Source organism: Notolepis coatsorum, assembly GCF_963971535.1.
Source record: "Notolepis coatsorum genome assembly, chromosome: 16".
NCBI lineage: Eukaryota > Metazoa > Chordata > Actinopteri > Aulopiformes > Paralepididae > Notolepis > Notolepis coatsorum.
Window position 1 is genome coordinate 9,536,752 of NC_140180.1, and position 25,979 is coordinate 9,562,730.

At 47.6% G+C, this 25,979-nt stretch overlaps 1 protein-coding gene across 1 annotated transcript in view; it reads right to left on the reverse strand.

The window, feature by feature from the left end:
* Positions 1-25,979, reverse strand: part of sec24b (SEC24 homolog B, COPII coat complex component) — a 100,545-nt gene that overhangs the window by 24,413 nt on the left and 50,153 nt on the right. Inside the window, 4 exon segments of the mRNA XM_084331938.1 lie at positions 4,625-4,735; positions 7,512-7,685; positions 12,037-12,195; positions 15,311-15,434. Coding sequence (XP_084188064.1) covers positions 4,625-4,735; positions 7,512-7,685; positions 12,037-12,195; positions 15,311-15,434 — 568 coding nt within the window.

Sequence of the window (25,979 nt, forward strand, 5' to 3'; positions counted from 1 at the left end):
CATTCACGTTAGCATGTAGCTAACAATGTAGCTAACAACATCGCCGATCTTTTTTTAGACTAAACTATCCGCTCTTGGTGGTCACTTGTGTTGATGTTAGTTTTGTTTCATCAACAAATGAGAGGCAGAACACAGTGAATGTATCCGTTTTGTTTATTGCACTTTTATTACACTTGCTGAAAAATAAGTGCTGCATTGGGTAAATAGGCATTTAAAGATGGCGGCTTGTTGACATTTTCTTTGCAGGAAGTGTATTGGCACATTCAAGTTCTGATTGGTTGAAAATTGCCTTCATGTTCGCCACCTACTGCCACCTACTGCTTTGGCAGTGTACTACATCACTGTGCTCGGGTGACAAAACAAAAGTGTGACTCGCCTCGCTACGTTGCGACCTGGAAAAGCGAAACTCATCTGAAAACGAAACGAAAACATCAGTCCGTCTAACCGCAGCCCTAGTCTGAACCCTCGCAGAACCACTGTATTCATCCACCCTCCCAGAACCACTGTATTCATCCACCCTCGCAGAACCACTGTATTCATCCACCCTCGCAGAACCACTGTATTCATCCACCCTCGCAGAACCACTGTATTCATCCACCCTCGCAGAACCACTGTATTCATCCACCCTCCCAGAACCACTGTATTCATCCACCCTCGCAGAACCACTGTAGTCATCCACCCTCGCAGAACCACTGTATTCATCCACCCTCCGAGAACCACTGTATTCATCCACCCTCCCAGAACCACTGTAGTCATCCACCCTCCCAGAACCACTGTATTCATCCACCCTCGCAGAACCACTGTAGTCATCCACCCTCGCAGAACCACTGTATTCATCCACCCTCCCAGAACCGCTGTATTCATCCACCCTCCCAGAACCACTGTATTCATCCACCCTCGCAGAACCACTGTATTCATCCACCCTCCCAGAACCGCTGTATTCATCCACCCTCCCAGAACCACTGTATTCATCCACCCTCGCAGAACCACTGTATTCATCCACCCTCCCAGAACCACTGTATTCATCCACCCTCGCAGAACCACTGTATTCATCCACCCTCGCAGAACCGCTGTATTCATCCACCCTCCCAGAACCACTGTATTCATCCACCCTCCCAGAACCACTGTATTCATCCACCCTCGCAGAACCACTGTATTCATCCACCCTCCCAGAACCACTGTATTCATCCACCCTCGCAGAACCGCTGTATTCATCCACCCTCGCAGAACCACTGTATTCATCCACCCTCGCAGAACCACTGTATTCATCCACCCTCGCAGAACCACTGTATTCATCCACCCTCGCAGAACCACTGTAGTCATCCACCCTCGCAGAACCACTGTATTCATCCACCCTCGCAGAACCACTGTAGTCATCCACCCTCCCAGAACCACTGTATTCATCCACCCTCCCAGAACCACTGTATTCATCCACCCTCGCAGAACCACTGTATTCATCCACCCTCCCAGAACCACTGTATTCATCCACCCTCCCAGAACCACTGTATTCATCCACCCTCGCAGAACCGCTGTATTCATCCACCCTGCCAGAACCACTGTATTCATCCACCCTCCCAGAACCACTGTATTCATCCACCCTCCCAGAACCACTGTATTCATCCACCCTCCCAGAACCACTGTATTCATCCACCCTCGCAGAACCACTGTATTCATCCACCCTCCCAGAACCACTGTATTCATCCACCCTCCCAGAACCACTGTATTCATCCACCCTCCCAGAACCACTGTATTCATCCACCCTCCCAGAACCACTGTATTCATCCACCCTCGCAGAACCACTGTATTCATCCACCCTCGCAGAACCACTGTATTCATCCACCCTCCCAGAACCACTGTATTCATCCACCCTCCCAGAACCGCTGTATTCATCCACCCTCGCAGAACCACTGTATTCATCCACCCTCGCAGAACCACTGTATTCATCCACCCTCCCAGAACCACTGTATTCATCCACCCTCGCAGAACCGCTGTATTCATCCACCCTCGCAGAACCGCTGTATTCATCCACCCTCGCAGAACCACTGTATTCATCCACCCTCCCAGAACCACTGTATTCATCCACCCTCGCAGAACCACTGTATTCATCCACCCTCCCAGAACCACTGTATTCATCCACCCTCCCAGAACCACTGTATTCATCCACCCTCGCAGAACCACTGTATTCATCCACCCTCGCAGAACCACTGTATTCATCCACCCTCGCAGAACCACTGTAGTCATCCACCCTCCCAGAACCACTGTATTCATCCACCCTCCCAGAACCACTGTATTCATCCACCCTCCCAGAACCACTGTATTCATCCACCCTCCCAGAACCACTGTATTCATCCACCCTCCCAGAACCGCTGTATTCAGCCACCCTCCCAGAACCACTGTATTCATCCACCCTCCCAGAACCACTGTATTCATCCACCCTCCCAGAACCGCTGTATTCAGCCACCCTCCCAGAACCACTGTATTCATCCACCCTCGCAGAACCACTGTATTCATCCACCCTCGCAGAACCACTGTATTCATCCACCCTCGCAGAACCACTGTAGTCATCCACCCTCCCAGAACCACTGTATTCATCCACCCTCCCAGAACCACTGTATTCATCCACCCTCGCAGAACCACTGTATTCATCCACCCTCCCAGAACCACTGTATTCATCCACCCTCCCAGAACCGCTGTAGTCATCCACCCTCCCAGAACCGCTGTAGTCATCCACCCTCGCAGAACCACTGTATTCATCCACCCTCGCAGAACCGCTGTATTCATCCACCCTCGCAGAACCACTGTATTCATCCACCCTCCCAGAACCACTGTATTCATCCACCCTCCCAGAACCGCTGTATTCATCCACCCTCGCAGAACCACTGTATTCATCCACCCTCGCAGAACCACTGTATTCATCCACCCTCCCAGAACCACTGTATTCATCCACCCTCCCAGAACCACTGTATTCATCCACCCTCCCAGAACCACTGTATTCATCCACCCTCCCAGAACCACTGTATTCATCCACCCTCCCAGAACCACTGTATTCATCCACCCTCCCAGAACCACTGTATTCAGCCACCCTCCCAGAACCACTGTATTCATCCACCCTCCCAGAACCGCTGTATTCATCCACCCTCCCAGAACCGCTGTAGTCATCCACCCTCCCAGAACCACTGTAGTCATCCACCCTCCCAGAACCACTGTATTCATCCACCCTCCCAGAACCACTGTATTCATCCACCCTCCCAGAACCACTGTATTCATCCACCCTCCCAGAACCACTGTATTCATCCACCCTCGCAGAACCACTGTATTCATCCACCCTCCCAGAACCACTGTAATCATCCACCCTCGCAGAACCACTGTATTCATCCACCCTCGCAGAACCACTGTATTCATCCACCCTCCCAGAACCACTGTATTCATCCACCCTCCCAGAACCGCTGTATTCATCCACCCTCCCAGAACCACTGTATTCATCCACCCTCGCAGAACCGCTGTATTCATCCACCCTCCCAGAACCACTGTATTCATCCACCCTCGCAGAACCGCTGTATTCATCCACCCTCCCAGAACCACTGTATTCATCCACCCTCGCAGAACCACTGTATTCATCCACCCTCCCAGAACCACTGTATTCATCCACCCTCGCAGAACCGCTGTATTCATCCACCCTCCCAGAACCACTGTATTCATCCACCCTCGCAGAACCACTGTATTCATCCACCCTCGCAGAACCGCTGTATTCATCCACCCTCCCAGAACCACTGTATTCATCCACCCTCGCAGAACCACTGTATTCATCCACCCTCCCAGAACCACTGTATTCATCCACCCTCCCAGAACCGCTGTATTCATCCACCCTCGCAGAACCACTGTATTCATCCACCCTCGCCTAAATGTCCCTGTATAAATCTATGACTACTGGTTCAACCTTTTTCATGCCCAGAATTGTGTCACACATTAGGGAACTCTAATGTCTGATGAGATGTGTTTCGCTAGATACGACTGTGTGCCGAACTCTACAGCTGAGGTGCCGGCGGACAGAGAGCACTGTGGGAATGGAATCTTGGAACCTATTCTACACGTCGTCCAAATGACCGGTTGGTTTTCTCAGGGTTCCTGGAGTTTGTTCTGAACGAGGGAACAACTGCTTTTTCCTTTGATGCCTCCAACACCTGGAACGCCCCGCCGACTGACTCTGAAGCTGAAGGTTCTTCCTTTTTTGGTGCATTTAAAAAGTATGATCTCCGACCACTGTGAGTCAACTTTGCAGCCGTCTTAGCCCATTCTTTATCGTGTATCCTTATTTATTGTGCCTATATGTGTGAAATTGCTGATGAACTGTATTGTTTTATAAGCTCGTCGTTGCTGTAAATGAGGGTAACCTCGGTGTCTCACGAGCTGAAATAAAGGTTTGAAATTAAAGTGAAACCTATGAGCAGAATATGAATCAGTGTATTTTCTCACTGACCTCTAACCTCTAGTGAATGAAACTGAGATTAAACTATTCACAATATGTCTGCTGACTGCCTGGAACCCCCCCCCCCCCTGGAGGACCCCTGTGGGTCCGCGGGCGCCGTGTTGAGAGCCCGGGGCCTGCAGGCCGGTGGTGACTCACCCATGTTGGCCAGCAGGCAGGTGATGGCCTGGACGTCTGCCCCGGCGTACACATCACTCAGCTGGCTGACCACCGGCAGGCACAGGGTGTGCACTCTGATCCGCCTCTTCCCTGGAGGAGAGGAGAGGGAGAGGGAGAGGAGAGGAGAGGGAGAGGGAGAGGGAGAGGGAGAAGAGGTGAGAGGGAGAGGAGGTGAGAGGGAGAGGAGAGGAGAGGAGAGGAGAGGAGAGGGAGAGGAGAGGGAGAGGAGAGGAGGGGGAGAGGGAGAGGAGAGGAGAGGAGAGGAGAGGGAGAGGAGAGGGAGAGGGAGAGGAGGTGAGAGGGAGAGGAAGGGAGAGGAGAGTGAGAGGAGGTGAGAGGAGAGGAGAGGAGAGGAGAGGAGAGGAGAGGAGAGGAGAGGAGAGGAGAGGAGGAGAGGAGAGGGAGAGGAGAGGGAGAGGAGAGGAGAGGAGAGGGAGAGGAGAGGACGTGAGAGGAGAGGGAGAGGAGGGGGAGAGGAGAGGAGAGGAGAGGGGGTGAGAGGAGAGGGAGAGGGAGAGGAGAGTGAGAGGAGAGGAGAAGAGAGGAGAGGAGAGGGAGAGGAGAGTGAGAGGAGGTGAGAGGGAGAGGAGAGGAGAGGGAGAGGAGAGTGAGAGGAGAGGAGGGGGAGAGGGAGAGGAGAGTGAGAGGGAGAGTGAGAGGAGAGGGAGAGGGAGAGGAAAGGGAGAGGAGAGTGAGAGGAGAGTGAGAGGAGAGGGAGAGGAGAGTGAGAGGGAGAGGAGAGTGAGAGGGAGAGGAGAGTGAGAGGAGAGTGAGAGGAGAGTGAGAGGAGAGTGAGAGGAGAGGGAGAGGGAGAGAGGAGAGTGAGAGGAGGTGAGAGGGAGAGGAGAGTGAGATGAGAGGGAGAGGAGGTGAGAGGGAGAGGAGAGGAGAGGGAGAGGAGGTGAGAGGGAGAGTAGAGGAGAGGGAGAGGGAGAGGGAGAGAGGAGAGTGAGAGAAGAGTGAGAGGGAGAGGAGGTGAGAGGAGAGGAGAGGGAGAGGGAGAGGGAGAGGAGGTGAGAGGGAGAGGAGAGGGAGAGGAGAGGAGGTGAGAGGGAGAGGAGAGTGAGAGGAGAGGAGGTGAGAGGGAGAGGAGAGGGAGAGGAGGTGAGAGGGAGAGGAGAGGGAGAGGAGAGGAGGTGAGAGGGAGAGGAGAGTGAGAGGGAGAGGGAGAGGGAGAGGAGAGTGAGAGGAGGTGAGAGGAGAGGGAGAGGAGAGAGAGGGAGAGGAGAGGAGAGTGAGAGGAGAGGAAGAGGAGAGGGAGAGGGAGACGAGAGGGAGAGGAGAGTGAGAGGAGAGGGAGACGAGAGGGAGAGGAGGGAGAGAGGAGAGGCAGGGGGAGTGTGTGAGTGTGTGTGTGTGTGCAGTTCCATGGGGATGTGAATGAATAACGCTCTCCCCTCCCTCAACACCCACTGTTTAAATGCCCTTGAGCAAGGCACTTAACCACAAGACTGTGGTTGTACTCGGCTCCCAGGTGTAACTGTGTGTAACTGTGTGTGTGTACGTGTGTGTTGTGTACCTTTACCGGAGGTGTGTAGAACAGAGTGTGTTGTGTACCTTTACTGGAGGTGTGTAGGGCAGAGTGTGTTGTGTACCTTTACCGGAGGTGTGTAGGGCAGAGTGTGTACCTTTACTGGAGGTGTGTAGGGCAGAGTGTGTACCTTTACTGGAGGTGTGTAGGGCAGAGTGTGTACCTTTACCGGAGGTGTGTAGAGCAGAGTGTGTACCTTTACTGGAGGTGTGTAGAGCAGAGTGTGTACCTTTACTGGAGGTGTGTAGAGCAGAGTGTGTACCTTTACCGGAGGTGTGTAGGGCAGAGTGTGTACCTTTACTAGAGGTGTGTAGAGCAGAGTGTGTACCTTTACTGGAGGTGTGTAGGGCAGAGTGTGTACCTTTACTGGAGGTGTGTAGAGCAGAGTGTGTACCTTTACCGGAGGTGTGTAGAACAGAGTGTGTACCTTTACTAGAGGTGTGTAGAACAGAGTGTGTACCTTTACTAGAGGTGTGTAGGGCAGAGTGTGTACCTTTACTGGAGGTGTGTAGAACAGAGTGTGTACCTTTACCGGAGGTGTGTAGAGCAGAGTGTGTACCTTTACTGGAGGTGTGTAGGGCAGAGTGTGTACCTTTACTGGAGGTGTGTAGAGCAGAGTGTGTACCTTTACTAGAGGTGTGTAGAACAGAGTGTGTACCTTTACTGGAGGTGTGTAGATCAGAGTGTGTACCTTTACTGGAGGTGTGTAGGGCAGAGTGTGTACCTTTACTGGAGGTGTGTAGAGCAGAGTGTGTACCTTTACTGGAGGTGTGTAGATCAGAGTGTGTACCTTTACTGGAGGTGTGTAGGGCAGAGTGTGTACCTTTACTGGAGGTGTGTAGAGCAGAGTGTGTACCTTTACCGGAGGTGTGTAGAGCAGAGTGTGTACCTTTACTGGAGGTGTGTAGAACAGAGTGTGTACCTTTACTGGAGGTGTGTAGATCAGAGTGTGTACCTTTACTGGAGGTGTGTAGGGCAGAGTGTGTACCTTTACTGGAGGTGTGTAGAACAGAGTGTGTACCTTTACTGGAGGTGTGTAGAGCATCTATTTTATTTTATTTTATACATATATAGTTTTTGTTTTTTGTTTTGCATATATATATATATATTTTTTTTTTTTTTTTTTTTCTTTTTTTTTCTTTTTTATGTTTAAAATAGTACACTCATTTGAGTAGTGGAAAAGGGGTAGGATTAAATAAGTGTATACTTCTTCCTACTCCTTTTCGAACATGCAGATTGAGTTGTTTTTTTCTTTTTTGTTATTGTTTGTTGTATTCATTGCATGTTCGAAAAAAAAAAAAAAAAAAAAAAAAAAAAAAAAAAAAGAGTGTGTACCTTTACTGGAGGTGTACAGCAAGGCGGCCTGGAAGCAGGCCAGGGAGGAGTCTGCCAGCGTGTCGTCTATAGACATCTGGACGGCGAAGGCAGAGTCTGGGTTGACGTTGGCCAGAGACAGGAGGTCCGTCGACCGGACGAAGAAGTTGCCGTGGAACTTGTGGATGGACAGGCCTGGGGGGGGGGGGGGACGAAGTGACCGGAAGATTAACATCACTGCATGTTGACGGCATGTACAAACATCCACACAATAATCAGAAAAAAATGGATCCCCCCCATCTGAATTTAAAGTCAATATAATATAAATAAATATACTATATAAGTGATAGCTCTACATTCCAACAGCCATCACTGACGTATAGAGTGTCTGGTCAGTAACGTGGGTCTCTCAGTCCCTCCACTCTGCAGTAAACAGCCATCACTGATACAGAGTGTCTGGTCAGTAACATGGGTCTCTCAGTCCCTCCGCTCTGCAGTAAACAGCCATCACTGACATATAGAGTGTCTGGTCAGTAACATGGGTCTCTCAGTCCCTCCTGCTCTGCAGTAAACAGCCATCACTGACATATAGAGTGTCTGGTCAGTAACATGGGTCTCTCAGTCCCTCCTGCTCTGCAGTAAACAGTCATCACTGATATAGAGTGTCTGGTCAGTAACATGGGTCTCTCAGTCCCTCCGCTCTGCAGTAAACAGCCATCACTGACATATAGAGTGTCTGGTCAGTAACATGGGTCTCTCAGTCCCTCCTGCTCTGCAGTAAACAGCCATCACTGACATATAGAGTGTCTGGTCAGTAACATGGGTCTCTCAGTCCCTCCGCTCTGCAGTAAACAGCCATCACTGACATATAGAGCAGGGGTTCCCAAACTTTTCAGGCCGGGGCCCAGAAAATAAGGCGTCAGAGAGCCGCGGCCCAATGCACATCGTCTGGCTTTTTTTTTTTTTTTTTTTTGCCAGGCGACCGATTTTTTAAGCCAAATATCACTTCAATCCTATTAAGTTAGTTCAAGTTAGTTATTCATTTATATGTGCTATTTATGAGAGGGCTAACTTGTTGCAAAATAATAATGATAATAATAATAGCCTCATTAAAATACTATTGTTGCTTCTGTTGTTTTCAGCGTTTTATGTGCATAATCTGTTATTTAGTTTGAAATGTTCGTTGAAATAAGTAGATTTTTCATTTTTGTTTATTTATTAAGTTAATATAAAACCATATAGTCACATTTTAGAATACAATAGAATAGAATTTTAGAATACAACTAGAAACACTGTCCTGGCCTGCTTCTAAGTTCAGTGGCCTGACAAATAAAAAAAAAAAAAAAAAAAAAATTATTTTTTTTAAATCATCTCGCGGCCCACCCGTGGCTGCTCGCGGCCCACCTTTGGGTCGCGACCCCGACTTTGGGAACCACTGATATAGAGTATCTGGTCAGTAACATGGGTCTCTCAGTCCCTCCTGCTCTGCAGTAAACAGCCATCACTGACATATAGAGTGTCTGGTCAGTAACATGGGTCTCTCAGTCCCTCCGCTCTGCAGTAAACAGCCATCACTGACATATAGAGTATCTGGTCAGTAACATGGGTCTCTCAGTCCCACCGCTCTGCAGTAAACACACAATACATTTTCTGGTATCCTGTTCGCGTGTAGCTTTATGCCAAGCAAGCAGTGCAAAAATTTACCGTAGTGGCATGCAGTAATGCGCCTTTCATTTTCCGCCGCCCAGCGCCCAGGTCGCGCGGAAATAGGCTGTCTATTGCCATTCTCTTTGACAAACTCTAACCTTAACCAGCTCCTTAACAACGCCTAAACTTAACCGTTCTAACCTTAACCAACTCCGAAACAATGCCTAACCTTAACCTTAACCTTAACCATGCCTAACCTTAACCATAGAAATTATATTGCCATTCTCTTTGACAAACTCTAACCTTAACCAGCTCCTTAACAGCGCCTAAACTTAACCGTTCTAACCTTAACCAACTCCGAAACAATGCCTAACCTTAACCTTAACCTTAACCGAAAGAATACACGTTAAAAAAAAATCACGTTAAAAAATATTTTCGATGGGATTCGAACTCGCCAGCAAACAAGCCATAGGATCCACAGCCATGTGTCCTTGCCAATTGAGCTATTGCTAGATACTGAATAAGGGGCGGTGACTTATATATATTGAGCTCCGCTCGTGTCGGATCTCATGCGCATGCGCGGGCACCTCGCGCGAGCACGCCGGCGCACGCACGCACCTGAGCGAGCACGCCGCCGCCGGTGCACGCACGGTAGCATTTGTCTGAAAAGAAGGGCGCTTTACCGCACTAGCGTGCGGTGACGAATGCGGAAGCATTTTTGCACTGCTTGCTTGGCATTAACGTACAGGCATCCTGTTCCCACTTTATCCAAGCAGGAGAGAGAAGAACCCTAGATAGATTTTTTTTTTTTTTTTACTTATTTCAAGAATTCTTGCCAAGACAAATGAGCTTACTGTACTGGCAGATTATTTGACTTGTTTAAAGCACACATTTGTTTAAAAACTACTTTTTTTATTTCTTATTTCTGTCGGACCATTTTTGAAAATAATTCAGAAAGCGAGGAGTGATTGGTGGTTTTGATAAAGCTGCCTCCAATATAAACAAATGGAGCGTTTCCTCCTGAAAACGGTTCCTCACTCCCACAGCTAGTTTCCTATAAAAGATCATTGAAAAACAATAAGTGATCTATGACCCGGCCCACACGTAGACACACCAGAGTTATTTTCTGCGTCACTATTCTGTCGAAAATAGAATCCACATGTTTTTTTTTTACAACACTGCACAGCTCAGTTTGATTTGTGAATGCGAGCGAGTCTCTCCTTAAGCCTGAACGCCAGAGACGTCATCATGGACAGATGAGACCTGGAGCTGATCCACGGAGGGCGGGGACACTGGAGCGACACGAGCTCGGCTGCTAAACTCCCCTGCCAGCGGACCGACTCCAAAAAGGTGTCACTTGACCGGGCGTGATAGATTCAAGCCTTAAGCACTCTGGCTTCCTGCTCAGGGAGACATCTGTGTGTTTATGGATATTATTCACTTAACTGTCCAAAGATCCTCCAAATAGCATCATGGAAAATCTAGGGGTGGATTATCCCTTTAAATTCTGCTAGGTTATTTGTAGTTTCTCCATCTATCTGAGTTCCACAGGTTTCCCCCCTGAATTCCTCGTCTGCTGGTTCCCGTGGCTGATAAGAACACATCAACGCCAGGGGAAAAGGTACATAATGTATCAGTGAGTCCCCAAAAAAAACAGCGCGATCGGGAGTCAAACTAACAATGCTTGTGGTGGAGGGTGAGTGCTCTCACCACTAGACCAAGACACCCACCCTGATACACACACAGCTCTCACCACTAGACCAAGACACCCACCCTGATACAAACACAGCTATCACCACTAGACCAAGACACCCACCCTGATACAAACACAGCTCTCACCACTAGACTAAGACACCCACCCTGATACAAATACAGCTCTCACCACTAGACCAAGACACCCACCCTGATACACACACAGCTCTCACCACTAGACCAAGACACCCACCCTGATACAAACACAGCTCTCACCACTAGACCAAGACACCCACCCTGATACAAACACAGCTCTCACCACTAGACCAAGACACCCACCCTGATACTAACACAGCTCTCACCACTAGACCAAGACACCCACCCTGATACAAACACAGCTCTCACCACTAGACCAAGACACCCACCCTGATACAAACACAGCTCTCACCACTAGACCAAGACACCCACCCTGATACTAACACAGCTCTCACCACTAGACCAAGACAGCCACCCTGATACAAACACAGCTTTCACCACTAGACCAAGACACCCACCCTGATACAAACACAGCTTTCACCACTAGACCAAGACACCCACCCTGATACAAACACAGCTCTCACCACACATTATACCACATGTTATCTATTCATGTGCACTACCTCCTCTACCTAATTTGAGCATTTTGTACATTTTAGTTTTGTATATTTTGTATAGTGTTTGGTCTTTATTCTTTTACTTTTTTTTTTACTGTATGAAGCACAATCTCAGGGGGCTCATACAGAACTAAGCATTTCACTATAATGTACATGTACCTTATATGTGACAAATAAAACTAAACTTGAACTTAACCCTAACTTTCTACCTTAACGTTACAACGTGAGTGAGTGCACTCGCCCCCCACCACCACCACACGCATCGTTAACCCGGACTCCTGGTGGTGCCGCTTTGCACCGATTTGTTTGGGACCGTCGCCGGTATGAAACGCCAAAAATATATCACGAGAATATATCACACACGGCTATAATAACATAAAGCACACGAGGTACCCTTCTTCCCGTGGTCGAGGTTAGTACTTTATTTACGCTTTACGATGAGAAGGTGGCGCCCTGTGACCCTTTGTTACCTTGAGTCATCGTCCCCTGGTTCCGCGCAGCAGGCCTCCCCGTGACCCCCGTGACCCCCCCGTGACCCCTCTGACCCCCGTTACCTTTAGTGCAGCGTATCCTCATGACGGCCTCGAAGCCGATCTTCCTGGTGAAGTAGCGCTCCAGGTCCTTCTGGAACCTCTCCACCTGGGCCGGGGCGTGGAGGCAGTGGAAGGAGGGGTAGTAGAAGATGCTGCCCGCGGAATACTTAGAGACACACCCTGGAGAGGGGGAGGAGACGGCTAGTTAATATACACACAAATCAAAATCAAAATCAAATCAAATGTATCTTGTAAGGCCCGACAACGACACACGTTAATGTCCCCCATGGGGCCGGACACACGTCTTCTTTAACCGAGTCAAGAAGAAACGTCACAATAAATCAAGAACAAAAAACAAAAACACCATAAAGTCCAAAAAATTAAGTAAATAAATGCAACGCGCCCAGACGTACCCCACCACGCGACGGTAAGGAAAAACTCACTAAAACCTAGCGATAGGAAAAAATGCACCACAGGCAGTGTGGAGGAGAGGAACCTTAGAAGGGCCGTTCAAAGGGGGGGATCTCCCTTCTTAGATGTCGGTGACGGTAGTGTTGCCATAAAACAGGCGAACAGTTGGTAAGTATATTGCACACAATATGTGTAATGAAACACAGATAAGTGCATGCGATAGCAACTGAACATACCTACATACATACATACATACATACATACATACATACATACATACATACATACATACATACAGTATAGGAATACTTAGACACTGTGAGGAGGAGGAGACCGCTAGTTAACATACATACATACAGTATAGGAATACTTAGACACACATGCTGTGAGGGGAGGATGAGACGGCTAGTACTAGTAGAGTTAACATACCGTAATTCCTCTAATAGTAACCCCGGCTTGTATTTGTTTCAACTGTAGCGGATACCAGGCTTGTATTAGGAGGAGGCATGTATAAGAGAGAGGCCTATATTTCTAATTTTCAAACAGATCATAATGAATAAATCAACATTTTGTGTCAGTTTGAACCCAGTAAAATGTACTGGGTTCATTTATTGAAACCAAGTACTGTATGAAATACGGTAGTAAAGAGTGCAATTACAGGTGGTCAAAAAAAGTTAAATAAAGTAAAATAGTGCAATCACAATATTGGTATAATAATAATAACTTCGTTTTATACAATTCTGAGGTAGGCTTACTCTTGGTAAACATTAACACCATACCATTATATGCCAGCATATAACAACAATAACTAAATATATTGCCTATGGTAAATCCGTTGAGGGAAATACCGTAATTCCTCTAATATACATGAAACCCGGCTTGTATTAGGAGGCCGGCTTATAATTGCTTAGCTCAACAGCGCACCCGGTCATTAATAGAGACCCGGTTTTTAATTGAATACCGGTTACTATTAGAGGAATTACGGTACATACATACAGGTACACACAGTACAGATACTGCCTGCGGAATACTTAAGAGACACATGCTGGAGAGGAGGGGAAGACGGCTAGTTAACATACAGATACACACCGTACAGGTACAACTCTGTGCATACATCTGATTAGCACTATACTCAGTAGTATATATTTTATACCCAGTTTAAAAACACCTGGGGTTGAGCCTTCAGTGCTGCTCCTACCCTCTGGAGCACGGAGTCCATCTCTGTTTTTACATCATACCCTCTGGAACACTCTCCCTGCCTCGATCCACAACACCGAGTCCATCTCTGTTTTTACATCATACCCTCTGGAACACTCTCCCTGCCTCTCTGTTGTTAAATCATACCCTCTGGAACGCTCTCCCTGCCTCTCTGTTGTTAAATCATACCCTCTGGAACGCTCTCCCTGCCTCTCTGTTGTTAAATCATACCCTCTGGAACGCTCTCCCTGCATCTCAGTTGTTAAATCATACCCTCTGGAACGCTCTCCCTGCCTCTCTGTTGTTAAATCATACCCTCTGGAACGCTCTCCCTGCCTCTCTGTTGTTAAATCATACCCTCTGGAACGCTCTCCCTGCCTCTCTGTTGTTAAATCATACCCTCTGGAACGCTCTCCCTGCCTCTCTGTTGTTAAATCATACCCTCAGGAACGCTCTCCCTGCATCTCAGTTGTTAAATCATACCCTCAGGAACGCTCTCCCTGCCTCGATCCACAACACCGAGTCCATCTCAGTTGTTAAATCCAGACAGAAGACACTTCAGCCTTCAGGCTTTTCTTTAGCGTAGTTCTTTAGTTCTCCCTGTTGATTGTTATCTTGTTAGTTTTTTTATTTTATTTAAAATTGTAAAGTATCCTTGGGCTTACTTGAAAGGCATTTTAAATTGGAATGTATTATTAATATTATGTGTATGTGTTGCATTGGAATAATCTATCATTCATATTACTATACTGCCACCTAGTGGATATTCTTTAGAGAACTGTCTTCCAACCCATGTGACATGTGACAGCCTCCACACACACACACACAGTTCAGATATCAAGCTATTACATGGAGAAATTGACAAGGAGATCGTTCCTTCAGCTCAGTCGCCATCCGAGCGATTAGAGCAGTGGTTCCCAAAGTCGGGGTCGCGACCCAAAGGTGGGCCGCGAGCAGCCATGGGTGGGCCGCGAGATGATTATATAAAAAAAAAATAAAAATAAAATCTACTTATTTCAACGAACATTTCAAACTAAATAACAGATTATGCACATAAAACGCTGAAAACAACCGAAGCAACAATAGTATTTTAATGAGACTATTATTATTATCATTATTATTTTGCGACAAGTTAGCCCTCTCATAAATAGCACATATAAATGAATAACTAACTTGAACTAACTTAATAGGATTGAAGTGATATTTGGCTTAAAAAATCGGTCGCCTGACAAAAAAAAAAGAAAAAAAAAAGCCTGACGATGTGCATTGGGCCGCGGCTCTCTGACGCCTTATTTTCTGGGTCCTGGCCTGAAAAGTTTGGGAACCCCTGGATTAGAGGAAGCAATCTGTCGAGAGACGTGTCCTGGGAGAGCGTGGACGCTCCCACACCGATTACAGAACACATGTATCCGTCTGCAGAAGACTGTAACTCATTCTCCCGGGAACAAGGATAACTGAAGAAAAACAAGCGGCTTGCCGCTCCTCATTCAAAACCGACAGACCCTGGCGGGACGCTATGTCCCGATACCGTGTCTCGCGCACACGGGGGAGGGTGGACGACGGCGGCAAACTACACTAGCAGTGTCCTTGTTTGGATAAAAAGCATCTGCTAAGCGGCTAAACGTTAATGTAAAATCCTTGTTGCCTCGAAAACACAAAAGGAGAAGTAGCAGGAGGAGTCTCTTACCTAGCGATGCCAGGTCAGCATACTGGGAGCTGAGCAGGAAGAGGTCCACTGCTATCTGCTGGCCGGAGCAGTCCAGAGCCAACTTCTTGTAGAAGTCAGTGGCCGGGCCCAGGTGCTGTACCCCCTGGTGGAGGGAGACGGAACAGCAGACGACATGTCATATAAATGCAGCTTTTAACCAAAGCGCCTTACAATTCACCCACACATTCACACACCGACAACGGAGGCGACCATTTACATTTTACATTTAGTCATTTAGCTGAACGCTTTTATCCAAAGCGACTTACAAGTTCTGTACGACAAGTCATCAGGAAGGGCACAACTCTATCAGCTGAGTAACAATGTTCATCAAAGTGTTGAGTGCTACAGTGTAGGTTAGTTTATTAGGACAAGTGCATGACAGTAAGGTTAGTTAGGGTTAGATATTTTTTTTTCATTATTTCAGATAATGGTTGAAGAAGTGCGTCTTTAGTCGACGGCGAAAGATTGGACTGGATTCGGCTGTCCTAACTGGGGTGGGTAGTTCATTCCACCATTGTGGGGCAAGGACTGAGAATAGGCGGCTTCTCCTTGATGACCCTCCCGGAGCTCGGATAGGAGTCGGTCTGAGGCGGCCAGAAGATGCAGAGCGTAGGGGTCTTGAGGGTGTGTAGTTAGAGACCATTGACCGGAGGTAGGCGGGAGCGGTTCCCTTTGCCGCACGGTATGCCAGGTCGAGGGCCTTGAAGCGGATACGTGCAGCAATGGGGAGCCAGTGCAGGTCCCTAAGAAGTGGGGTGACATGGGCCGACTTCGGTAGGTTTGAGATCAGGCGGGCCGCTGCTTTCTGAATGAGTTGAAGAGGCTTGGTGGCAGTGGCCGGGAGGCCAGCGAGCAGTGCGTTGCAGTAGTCGAGGCGGGAGATGACTGTTGACCATGCGAGGTGCCGACCTGCTCATCGGGAGCAGTTAGGGGTTCTGTATCGTTAGTGGCTTAGCTTGGCATCACACTGCACTATCTCGCGTACGTGCACGCGTACTGAATAAACCACAAATGTACCTCTAATACCAGTATTAGTCTGACCACACCCCTCATCAGCTTACCTTCATAAGCAGGTGTGTGGTCACCTGCTCTCCTCCTTCTCGCTTTCACCACAAGGAAGAAGTGCCTCGGTAGATCCCCACACTTGACACCATGATGGAAGAAAGGTTTAGGAGCAGCTTTGGGAAACAAGGATACGTTGACATCATATCTTTATTTTCTCTCTCACTATTTTCGAGAAAATACGGCGATATTGTCTTCGTACTGGAGTGTCTGGAAGATGATGATCATTCTAAAAACCCTCCACCGGTTTTCGTATTGGGAGCACGCCGCTGCATGCTTCTCAACTGCAGTTCCTTGCTGTGTTTGTTGGGGTGAAACCTGTCAGGCCACAGCTGAACTGTCGGACATGCCGCTGTTGTGAGAAGCGGTGCGTTCCAGGTTGGGTGAGTAGTGTTTGCTGGCGGGCTCCACTTGTCTGTTAGTGCTATGGGGGCTACTTGACAAAGTTTATGGAAACCGGCCCCAGGCTAGGGTCCTTTGTTTAGCCGCCTAGGCGACAGAAGGCCTTGGTCTGGAGACCATTATAGTTTTAACTAGTGGGCCGCGACCATTGACACTGGTGATCCCTGTGTGTTCTGGACGAGTGGATTCTCTCTGTCACCGTGTTAAGGCCCCATCTTTCATATCCAAATGAGAGTATTCCTTCACGAGGGGATATGTGCATGTAATGTGCGATAGCGGCAGATTCATGTTCAAAGTCAGCTACACAGGCCAGTTGGTACTGTGCTGATTCCGTCGGATGTGGTAAAGTCACCGTTGTGAAGCGGTGTTGACATCTTGTTTTCTCTTTTCTCTTAAAAAGTGAGGAGAGGTTCAGAACGGCGGCCTGTCTGGGTGAGTGTTATGTCATTGTTTACATGTTCATAGCTTACGGTTAGCCAGTCAGCTGTTAACTGCTGCGTTAGCCTGCTGGATCGCTGCATGGCCTGCTTAGGGCCTACTATTAGCCAGTCAGCTGTTAGCTGCGGGGCTAGCATGTCGTGGTTGCTAGGTAACGTTAGCTTGCTGCTATGGCCATGGCTGGCGCGGGGTAGCTTAGCTTCTTGCGCGCCGCCGTGAGCTCGCTTCTGATCGCCGTTAGCTTGATGCTATTCTGTTGAACGTGCTTTGATTTTAACATGTTTTACACTCTTGACCGCGACGTCATCCTTGACAGGGGATGTTTCGTCGACCCTGCCCTGAGCCTGGACGGCAAGGTTGCATCAACGGGGGACTGTAGTACGGGTTGGGGCGGTGACGCTACCCAGTTCGGACAACACAGGACGGCTGTGTTCCTACGGTGTCTGTGACTGCACTTCGCTGATCTGCGTTCCGGGTAGGAACGGGGTTGACCAGACCTCATAACACGTCTTCTGGTTTTACTTTGCTAAATGTATTGTGAATAACGGTGTTTTTTCCCAAAACGTGTGTTGTTGCAATGCATTTAGGATACGTTGCGGGTTATGTGTGAGCTGTTTTTTGTCACTGGCAGTTAGCTTCTCCGTGCAAATCGTGATGTAATGATCTGGTTGTTGTGTGAGAAACATCATGGTGTTTATGTGTACCGTGTACTCACTACTAAGGCAACTAACCTATGAAGCTATGCTTGGTGACAAGTGAGTAAAAGAATGTTCTTTTCTCAGACTGTGATGACAATGAACAGTGTGTTCACATATTAACAGGTTTTCCTGTTTTAACTGGCCGTATTGAGGGTAAAATAGGAGGATTGTGTTTTTCCCCCCCGGTTCCCTGGGGACTTTTTCATCCTCCTGTCAGACATGTTGTGCATTAATTGTGTCTTTTGTGTGGTAGGGATACGATGTAACTCTTAGCTTGATTGCTGAGGTTGTGCTAAATCTGCTGGAGAAACTTATTTCCTAAAGGGAAATTGGTTTGGTTGCTGTCATGTGTGCTTAGCAAGGCCTGTGGTCGATACTAATCAAGAATGATGTATTCTCTCATTGTGAAAAAAACGGCGTTCCTCTGTTGAGTGTTTTTGCCATTTTTTGTAGGTGATGATGGGTTGTGTGTGTCATGTGACCTACAACTGGGTTGTACTGGCCACAGAAGCACATGTGTATGTTGGACCGGGGTTCTTAGAGCCCTCTCTATTCTGTGTTTTTCCTTAGTAAAAATCAGATAGCAGGTTAGCTCATGCGCTGTGTGGAGCTGTGAAACGCTTCATAGAGCTGACTATGACTGTGTCATATTCTCTTTTTGTCGTTACATCGTATCATGGGTGTGGGGTCGTAAAGGGGTGAACTGGTAACCTTTCCTCTCCCCATTGTTCTGTCGGTCAGGGGTACACCCCCTGTCCTTCAAGGTTCCCGTCACGTGGCGGTTCGGCACGTTACGGGGGGGGGGGGGGGGGGGGAGAGAGTTCCTGGTCCCACGGCCTGGTATATTGGGCGTGTGCACCGCAGGAATTCCCCCGCCATAGAGTACGTCACCGTGCGCGTCTCTGTTGGTAGGACTTCCGTGTGCTGTTCAGGTCCATGTGATGGATCTGTTTTCAGGGGGGGTGGTCAGGGCTCCTCCTCACCAAGCGCCTATTCAGGCCTTCTGTGAGTTCGGACTCCTTCTTCCATGTGAGGAAGCCTCCATCAGAGTACAGAGCCTTCCTCCTCAGATTGTCAAAGTGAGTGGACCCTCTAGAAGGGTCCTTTTCTATTGTATGTATATTCGATTCAATTCGTTTATTGAGTGTGTATGGGTTCAGTGCCTCTTCCCCGGAGGCCCTAAAACCAGTTTTTTACATGGCTCAAGGTGCAATATATTCTTTTCAATCTGTACAGCTCGCGTGGGAAGTCTCTCTGGGGATCCCCGTCTCTTTCCTATGGGAGGGTGGTGGGATGTAAAAATGTGAACATTTTTTACCCCGGCTGTGTAGACTGGGATACATACTGTTGATGCTTCCTTCTTTCTATTCCAGAAGTGTTGGAGTTAGGGAGTGTCACACCCCTCTTGTCGTTCCCCTGGGCGCCTTGGGGATTCAATGACAGGTCTAATTAGCCTGTTCATTGATGGGGGTGTGTCCCGATGCACGTATAGTGCTAGCTCGCTGTAAACAGGCGATTGACTGGCACGCCTTGGTTGCTTGTGGTTGAAACAGCGTTTTTATAAAGCAACTGAGATGGGGGTTTTTCCTCTTCCGACGACCACATCCCATGACCTGGGTGGGTTGTCGACGGATTCTCGTTCATGTCTGGGGGATGATGACGGGATGGATCTGAACATATGTGGTGGGGTCTCACGCCCTTGGGGTGGGCCACCAGGCGCGGTTCGTCCGAACGTCTGGGTGGCGCCTTCTTTTCATGTTAAGATCAACACGCATATCTGCCCTTCTCCTGGAGTAGGCATGTCGGCGTGGTTAGGGCACGGGACTGGTTCTGGTCACGCTGGTCCAGATCAGTTGAACCCGTTGTCCGCCGGGGATGCAGATCTGCTGTTCTGGTACCCTGACGGACTTGGGCTTTTTTCAGGGGGAAAAATGCCAGGTCGGTCTGGGTGTCACAGGGTTAAGCGCTATGGAGACCCTGGTTGGGTATGTTTTTACTCAGCACTGTCGTCATGGCTTACAGCCATGCCATTCTGTACGCGCTCGATCTCGTCGGATCTCGGCCGCTACACAGGTTGGTCCTGGTTAGTACTTGGTTGGGAGACCGCCGGGGAATACCAGGTACGGTGTGCTTAGGGGCTGGTTCTCCATTATTTTTCGCTCCTCTCTCACGCATGGCGAAGAGGGGCCTGTGGGGGTGGTTTTTTGACCTCCTCTGGTGACCCTGTGCTTCCCGTACCGCCAGGCCCGGTCCGAAGTGATGTTTGCGACCCGTAGGCCTGGGTTAACCCTTTTTGGAAACTGAAACACTTGTACTGCGGTATAGCCGGTGTATACCCGCAGGTGTGTTTTGGAGTTTTTTCTTGAGGGGTTATAGGAACAACCACCGCATTGGGTAACACCGAGGTGGTTGATTCCCTGGTGTGTTGGAGCAGTGTCAACTCCCGGGTTCACCGTTTGAGGGTGCCCCTGCACGTTCATGACGTCTGCCAATCGTGTCAGCCTTCTCTGCCTCGACCCCTCTGGGTGGGGGTTTTTAAATGGAGGCTTGGTCATGCAACACCGCCAGCTTACGCTCCTTCCGCCGGGGCGGCTGTGTTCAGCTGTCCCCTCTGGCGCCTGTCTCGTCCGCAGTCTCCAGGCTAGGGTTAACAGCCTGTTGCCTGGTTTTTCCCCGGTGCGCTGCCTGCTTCCGTTGGTTAACCTTTTTTGTGTGCTTACGGCCATGCTGACTGCCTGTTCTGCAGGGTCAGTGTGCCAGGCGGTGTACTATTGGGGGGACGGGGCCCGCTCGGCTTACGGCCATACCAACCTGAACACGCCCGATCTCGTCCGATCTCGGAAGCTAAGCAGGTTCTGGCCTGGTTAGTACTTGGATGGGATTCCGCCTGGGAATACCAGGTGCAGTAACTGAGGGGCCTTTGTCCGAATACGCTGGCGATGTGGGGGGCGGGGCACTACGTGCCCACCTGGTGGGGTCTTGATGCTGGCATCATGGACTTCTCCGGGCCCCCATTCTAGGGAGTCCAGTCCTTTTGGTGGGTCTGGGTCTTCCTTCGTGCTCCGCTGCTACGGCCTTGCCACGGGGTTGGGTTTGCCCTTGACCCCGTGATTCTGGGGGCAGTAACGAGGTTGTTCCTCCGTTCGTTCCCGGGTGGCATGCGGGTTGTGCGTGTGTGTAGTCGTGGGGTCAAGCCACGGTCTGCTCACCCTGTGCGTTGAGTTGCTTGAGTGCCTCTTCGCACGGTCGGGTCCGTCGCCCTCCCGTGACGTCCCTAATAGGGGGGCTACCCGCCATTAGGGGGGGTCGGGGGGGCTCGGCCCTCCCTGTTCTGATGGTTGTGGGGGGGCTGTCAGCGGGGTGTATTTGTCAGCCAGTGGCTCCGCTTGGCCTCCCTTGTGCAGTGTGATGCCAAGCTAAGCCACTAACGATACAGAACGATAGGTTATGACTATAACCAAGTTCTGTTAGTTAGGGGCGATGCTTGGCATCAGACGGCCGCTGCAGCCCTTGTCCTCACCTTGTGGTGAAAGCTTGGGAAGGAGGAGAGCAGGTGACCACACACCTGCTTATGAAGGTAAGCTGATGAGGGGTGTGGTCAGACTAATACTGGTATTAGAGGTACATTTGTGGTTTATTCAGTACGCGTGCACGTACGCGAGATAGTGCAGTGTGATGCCAAGCATCGCCCCTAACTAACAGAACTTGGTTATAGTCATAACCTATCGTTAAGTGTCGACACTTCGACACGCTGCCCGGGAGGAGCAGTGGGAATCGAACCGGGAACCTCCGGATTACCAGACGACCGCTCTACCCCCTGAGCCACGATGACCGGTTTGTTTTGGCTTCAAAGCGTCAGTGCTAACGATCGAAGCTGCGTTCTTCCTGCACGCAGGGTTTCAATGCAGCGGGTAAACGAGAGCTGTGTGGTGGAGAGGTTTTCTCAACGCTCTCGTGACTAACAACTGATTTTCTAAATTGGACTTTGGATTATTATTTCTATAAGCCATTTATCATGCTGCATTTTTGGAGCCAAAACCTAAGAAAACAAAGCATTGGAATAGCCGTTTTATTGGCGTCGGTTGCCATGGCAGCTACTGAAGCTTCAGGGTGGGATATTTAAAACCGTGTAGGAGCCAGGCCTAGAACTGCGCCCTGAGATGGAGTTAGCCCTGAGATGGGAGGGTCGAGGGTCAAAGTGGGTATCAAACAGGAGGGAAGACTGTCGAGTCTTAAACTGTGGATACCAAACAGAGAAGGTAAAGACGACTTTGAACTGTTAAACAGTAATCCAGGACTATTTTATTGCACTGTAAAAAACGGTGGTTTTATATGTCTGCACTTTGTGCTCATTTCATGTCTATTCTATTCTACTACTTATTGCACTATTCCATCTTACCCTTTTTTTTTTTTTATTGTCTATTTTTAAAACTCAATCAAACCATAAACAAGGCGGCCTGTTGGGATGTTAGATCCTAATGTGAAAAACTGTGATTTGTTGTGATGTCTGCACTTTATGTGCTCATTTTATGCATGTCTTTTTTTTCTGTTGTAGAAGCACTTTGAGCTGCAGTTTCTGTATGAAATGTGCTATACAAATAAAGTTTATTATTATTATTATTATTATTATTATTATTATTAACATGTCAACACGCCGTGATGGTACAGAAACGCAGACGAGTGTCGTTGAACCCAGAAAATCACCACGGCACGACGAGACGAGAGCACGGACGGCACGTACATCTGCCGTGTGGATTTAAGACGAGGGGGTTAAAGAAATAAAACAATACATCTGTTAAAATCCTCTTCTCCCGTCTTCAAGACAAACGGCTAGAGTCTGAGTCCAGGTTCACTTAACCCCTTCACTGCCGCCCCCCTACCAAACGGTTAACCCTTTCACTGTGTCAATACAGAAGGTTAACCCTTTCACTGCCACACGACAGCAGGTTAACCCTTTCACTACCACACTACAGAAGGTTAACCCTTTCACTGCCACACGACAGCAGGTTAACCCTTTCACTGCCACACGACAGCAGGTTAACCTTTCACTGCCACACGACAGCAGGTTAACCCTTTCACTACCACTACAGAAGGTTAACCCTTTACTGCCACACTACAGAAGGTTAACCCTTTACTGCCACACTACAGAAGGTTAACCCGGTCACTACCACTACAGAAGGCTAACCTTCCACTACCACACTACAGAAGGTTAACCCTTTCACTGCCACACGACAGCAGGTTAACCCTTTCACTACCACACTACAGAAGGTTAACCCTTTACTATCACACTACAGAAGGTTAACCCTTTACTATCATACTACAGAAGGTTAACCTTTCACTGCCACATGACAGCAGGTTAACCCTTTCACTACCACTACAGAAGGTTAACCCTTTACTATCACACCGAAGGTTAACCGTCTGTAGTGTGATAGTAAAGGGTTAACCTTCTGTAGTGTGATAGTAAAGGGTTAACCGACCAGACGACGCAGTGTAAAAACACTAGAGGAATATAAGAGCGGCACTAAATCACTCGGCTGGAAAAATACAGCTATCGTGTTGTTTTCCCTCCATATAGATGTCCCAGGTCTGAGACGCAGAGAGAGAGAGAGAGAGCGCTCCCTGTGATGTCCCACGTGATACATAAACTGCGTCATGGCGAGGATATAAAAATGCTAATTCTGGGAATTCTTGAAAATACCAATAAATAAGATCCCACAGTTGGGCGGGGGGGGGCTCTGGTGCCGTTATTCCAGTGATGTCACCGGGCCGGGCCGGGCCGGAGGAGCGAGCTCACTGCTCCAGTTCACTATGTAGGTTGTTCCGCCTAAACCCACCGACCGGTGACATCAGCACGACGCCATGAATGCAACAAATAACAGATGTATTGTTCAAATAACAGATGTATTGTTCAAATAATAACAGATGTATTGTTCAAATAACAGATGTATTGTTCAAATAACAGATGTATTGTTCAAATAACAGATGTATTGTTCAGACCTTGCAGGCAGGATACATACCGTTTACTTTAGGCATACAGACCCTCATCTGCACCTTTGATCACTAGGGCTGTCTTAAATACTTCGAAGCTTCGTTCGATGGCCATGGGATTTTTTTAAATATACTTTTTTTGTTGTTGTTGTTGTTGTGCTAAATCAACTCTGCCTCTCTTTGTTAACTACAACAAGCGATGCTGTTTGTTATTTAAGACGAGGTCGGACTCGGCACCGACAGATTTGTGTTCATTGTGCTGCTTTTATAAAGCCTCAAACGACGGCTTACAATATTTCATGAAAGCAAAGTGTTTCGTTTGTCTAAGATTTAAAAAGGTTTAAACTTTACAGCACTGACAAAGTTGAACAAAGTGCTGTACAAGTCCCACAACATACAAATCTTTAAAAATAAAATAAAAAATAAAAAGGTTTAAAAAATATATATATATTTTTTTATCTCGAAGCTACGAATTAAAATCGAATCTCGGCCCCGAAGCTTCGAATTCCAAAAATAAATTCGAAGGTCAGCCCTATTGATCACAGTTTATTTTTCCTCATATTTCTATATTCAGATAAAAATTGTATCGCCTATATTTATGTATTTCTACTATTACCCTGCCCATACCTGTACCCCCCCCCCATGTTGCTATGACCCCAAGGGGATCAATAAAGGAATATCTTATGTTATCTCATCTTATCTATGTTATGATCTTATGTTATTATCTTATGGTATCTTATGTTATCTCATTTTATATTATGTTATGTTAAACCAGCGCTCGAAATGAAACAACTTCAGGACAACGCACATTTTTTTAATGTGTTTTAGATAGAAATGCATCAATTAAGTTATATCTTGTATTTCAGTGTCGTTTATGTATTTATTTTATTATTTATTTCTACCTACAGTTAAAGTGCACACATTTATCGAGCGCAAACCACCACAGAATTTCACAAAATCCCCCTAGAAATGGTTGAACGTGGGGCAAAGTTTCTACATTTCCCATCCTGACATATAGAACCAGTGGAGCTCCACAGCTCGGGAAACAGCTTATCAGCATCAGTTATAGCAGATATTAGCAAATTATGTATACAAACACTATTGTATATTTATAATTAAAGGTGCTGCTATAGATAACAACTTTATGTAGAGTAATACTTTTTTTTTTTAAATAGTACATCCACAAAGCTTTTAAAAAGGTGTGGAATAAAAGTTATGATTTTATGATTTAAAAATGTTTGCGGGTCCAAAATGAGTGTTGTTGTTTACATGTTACAGGCATGTATCCCCTCCTTACTTCCCCCTCCCCCACATGGAATACACCTGATTGGATAAATGACATGCTGGTGCTCTAGTGTTTATTTGTTTATTTGTTTATTAGCAAGGGATCCCCATTAGTTGACGCCCAGACGTCAACTAGTCTTCCTGGGGTCCGAGACAACATTAAAACATTACAACATATACATTGCAATTAAAACATAATACAATTAAACATAGCAAGACATACAAAATAAGGAAACACAACATAGCAAGACGTACCAACCGAGGAACCACAACAACATTAACACACAAACAAATTATATCTAAATATGTTCATCAACGGTTAACATATTGCATAACTCAGCATTGTCAATATTGGCTACATGTAAGATTTTAATTTATTTTTGAAGCTTGGTACACCTCTTATGTCACGTATGTCACTTGGAAGATAATTCCATGCCCTGATAGCCCTATATATATGTAAGTCGCTTTGGATAAAAGCGTCAGCCCTAACCCTAACCCTAAATGTAAATGTAAATGTATATAAAACTGTTCTTTGCATACTGTTAGTATTTGTATGGGGTAGAATAATCTGCCCTCTACTTGCCCTCTGGTCAAATGCATGTGCACATTTGAGCCGTAAATTATTTTATCCCTGATATATTTAGGACTGTGGGTGTAGACTAGTGTGACACCTAGTGGCTGAATGTTATCTATTGATTGATTGAAATGTTTATGAACAGATTTCACTGCATGTCTCGTGTGTGTATGTGACGAATAAATCTGTTGAATCTTGAAAA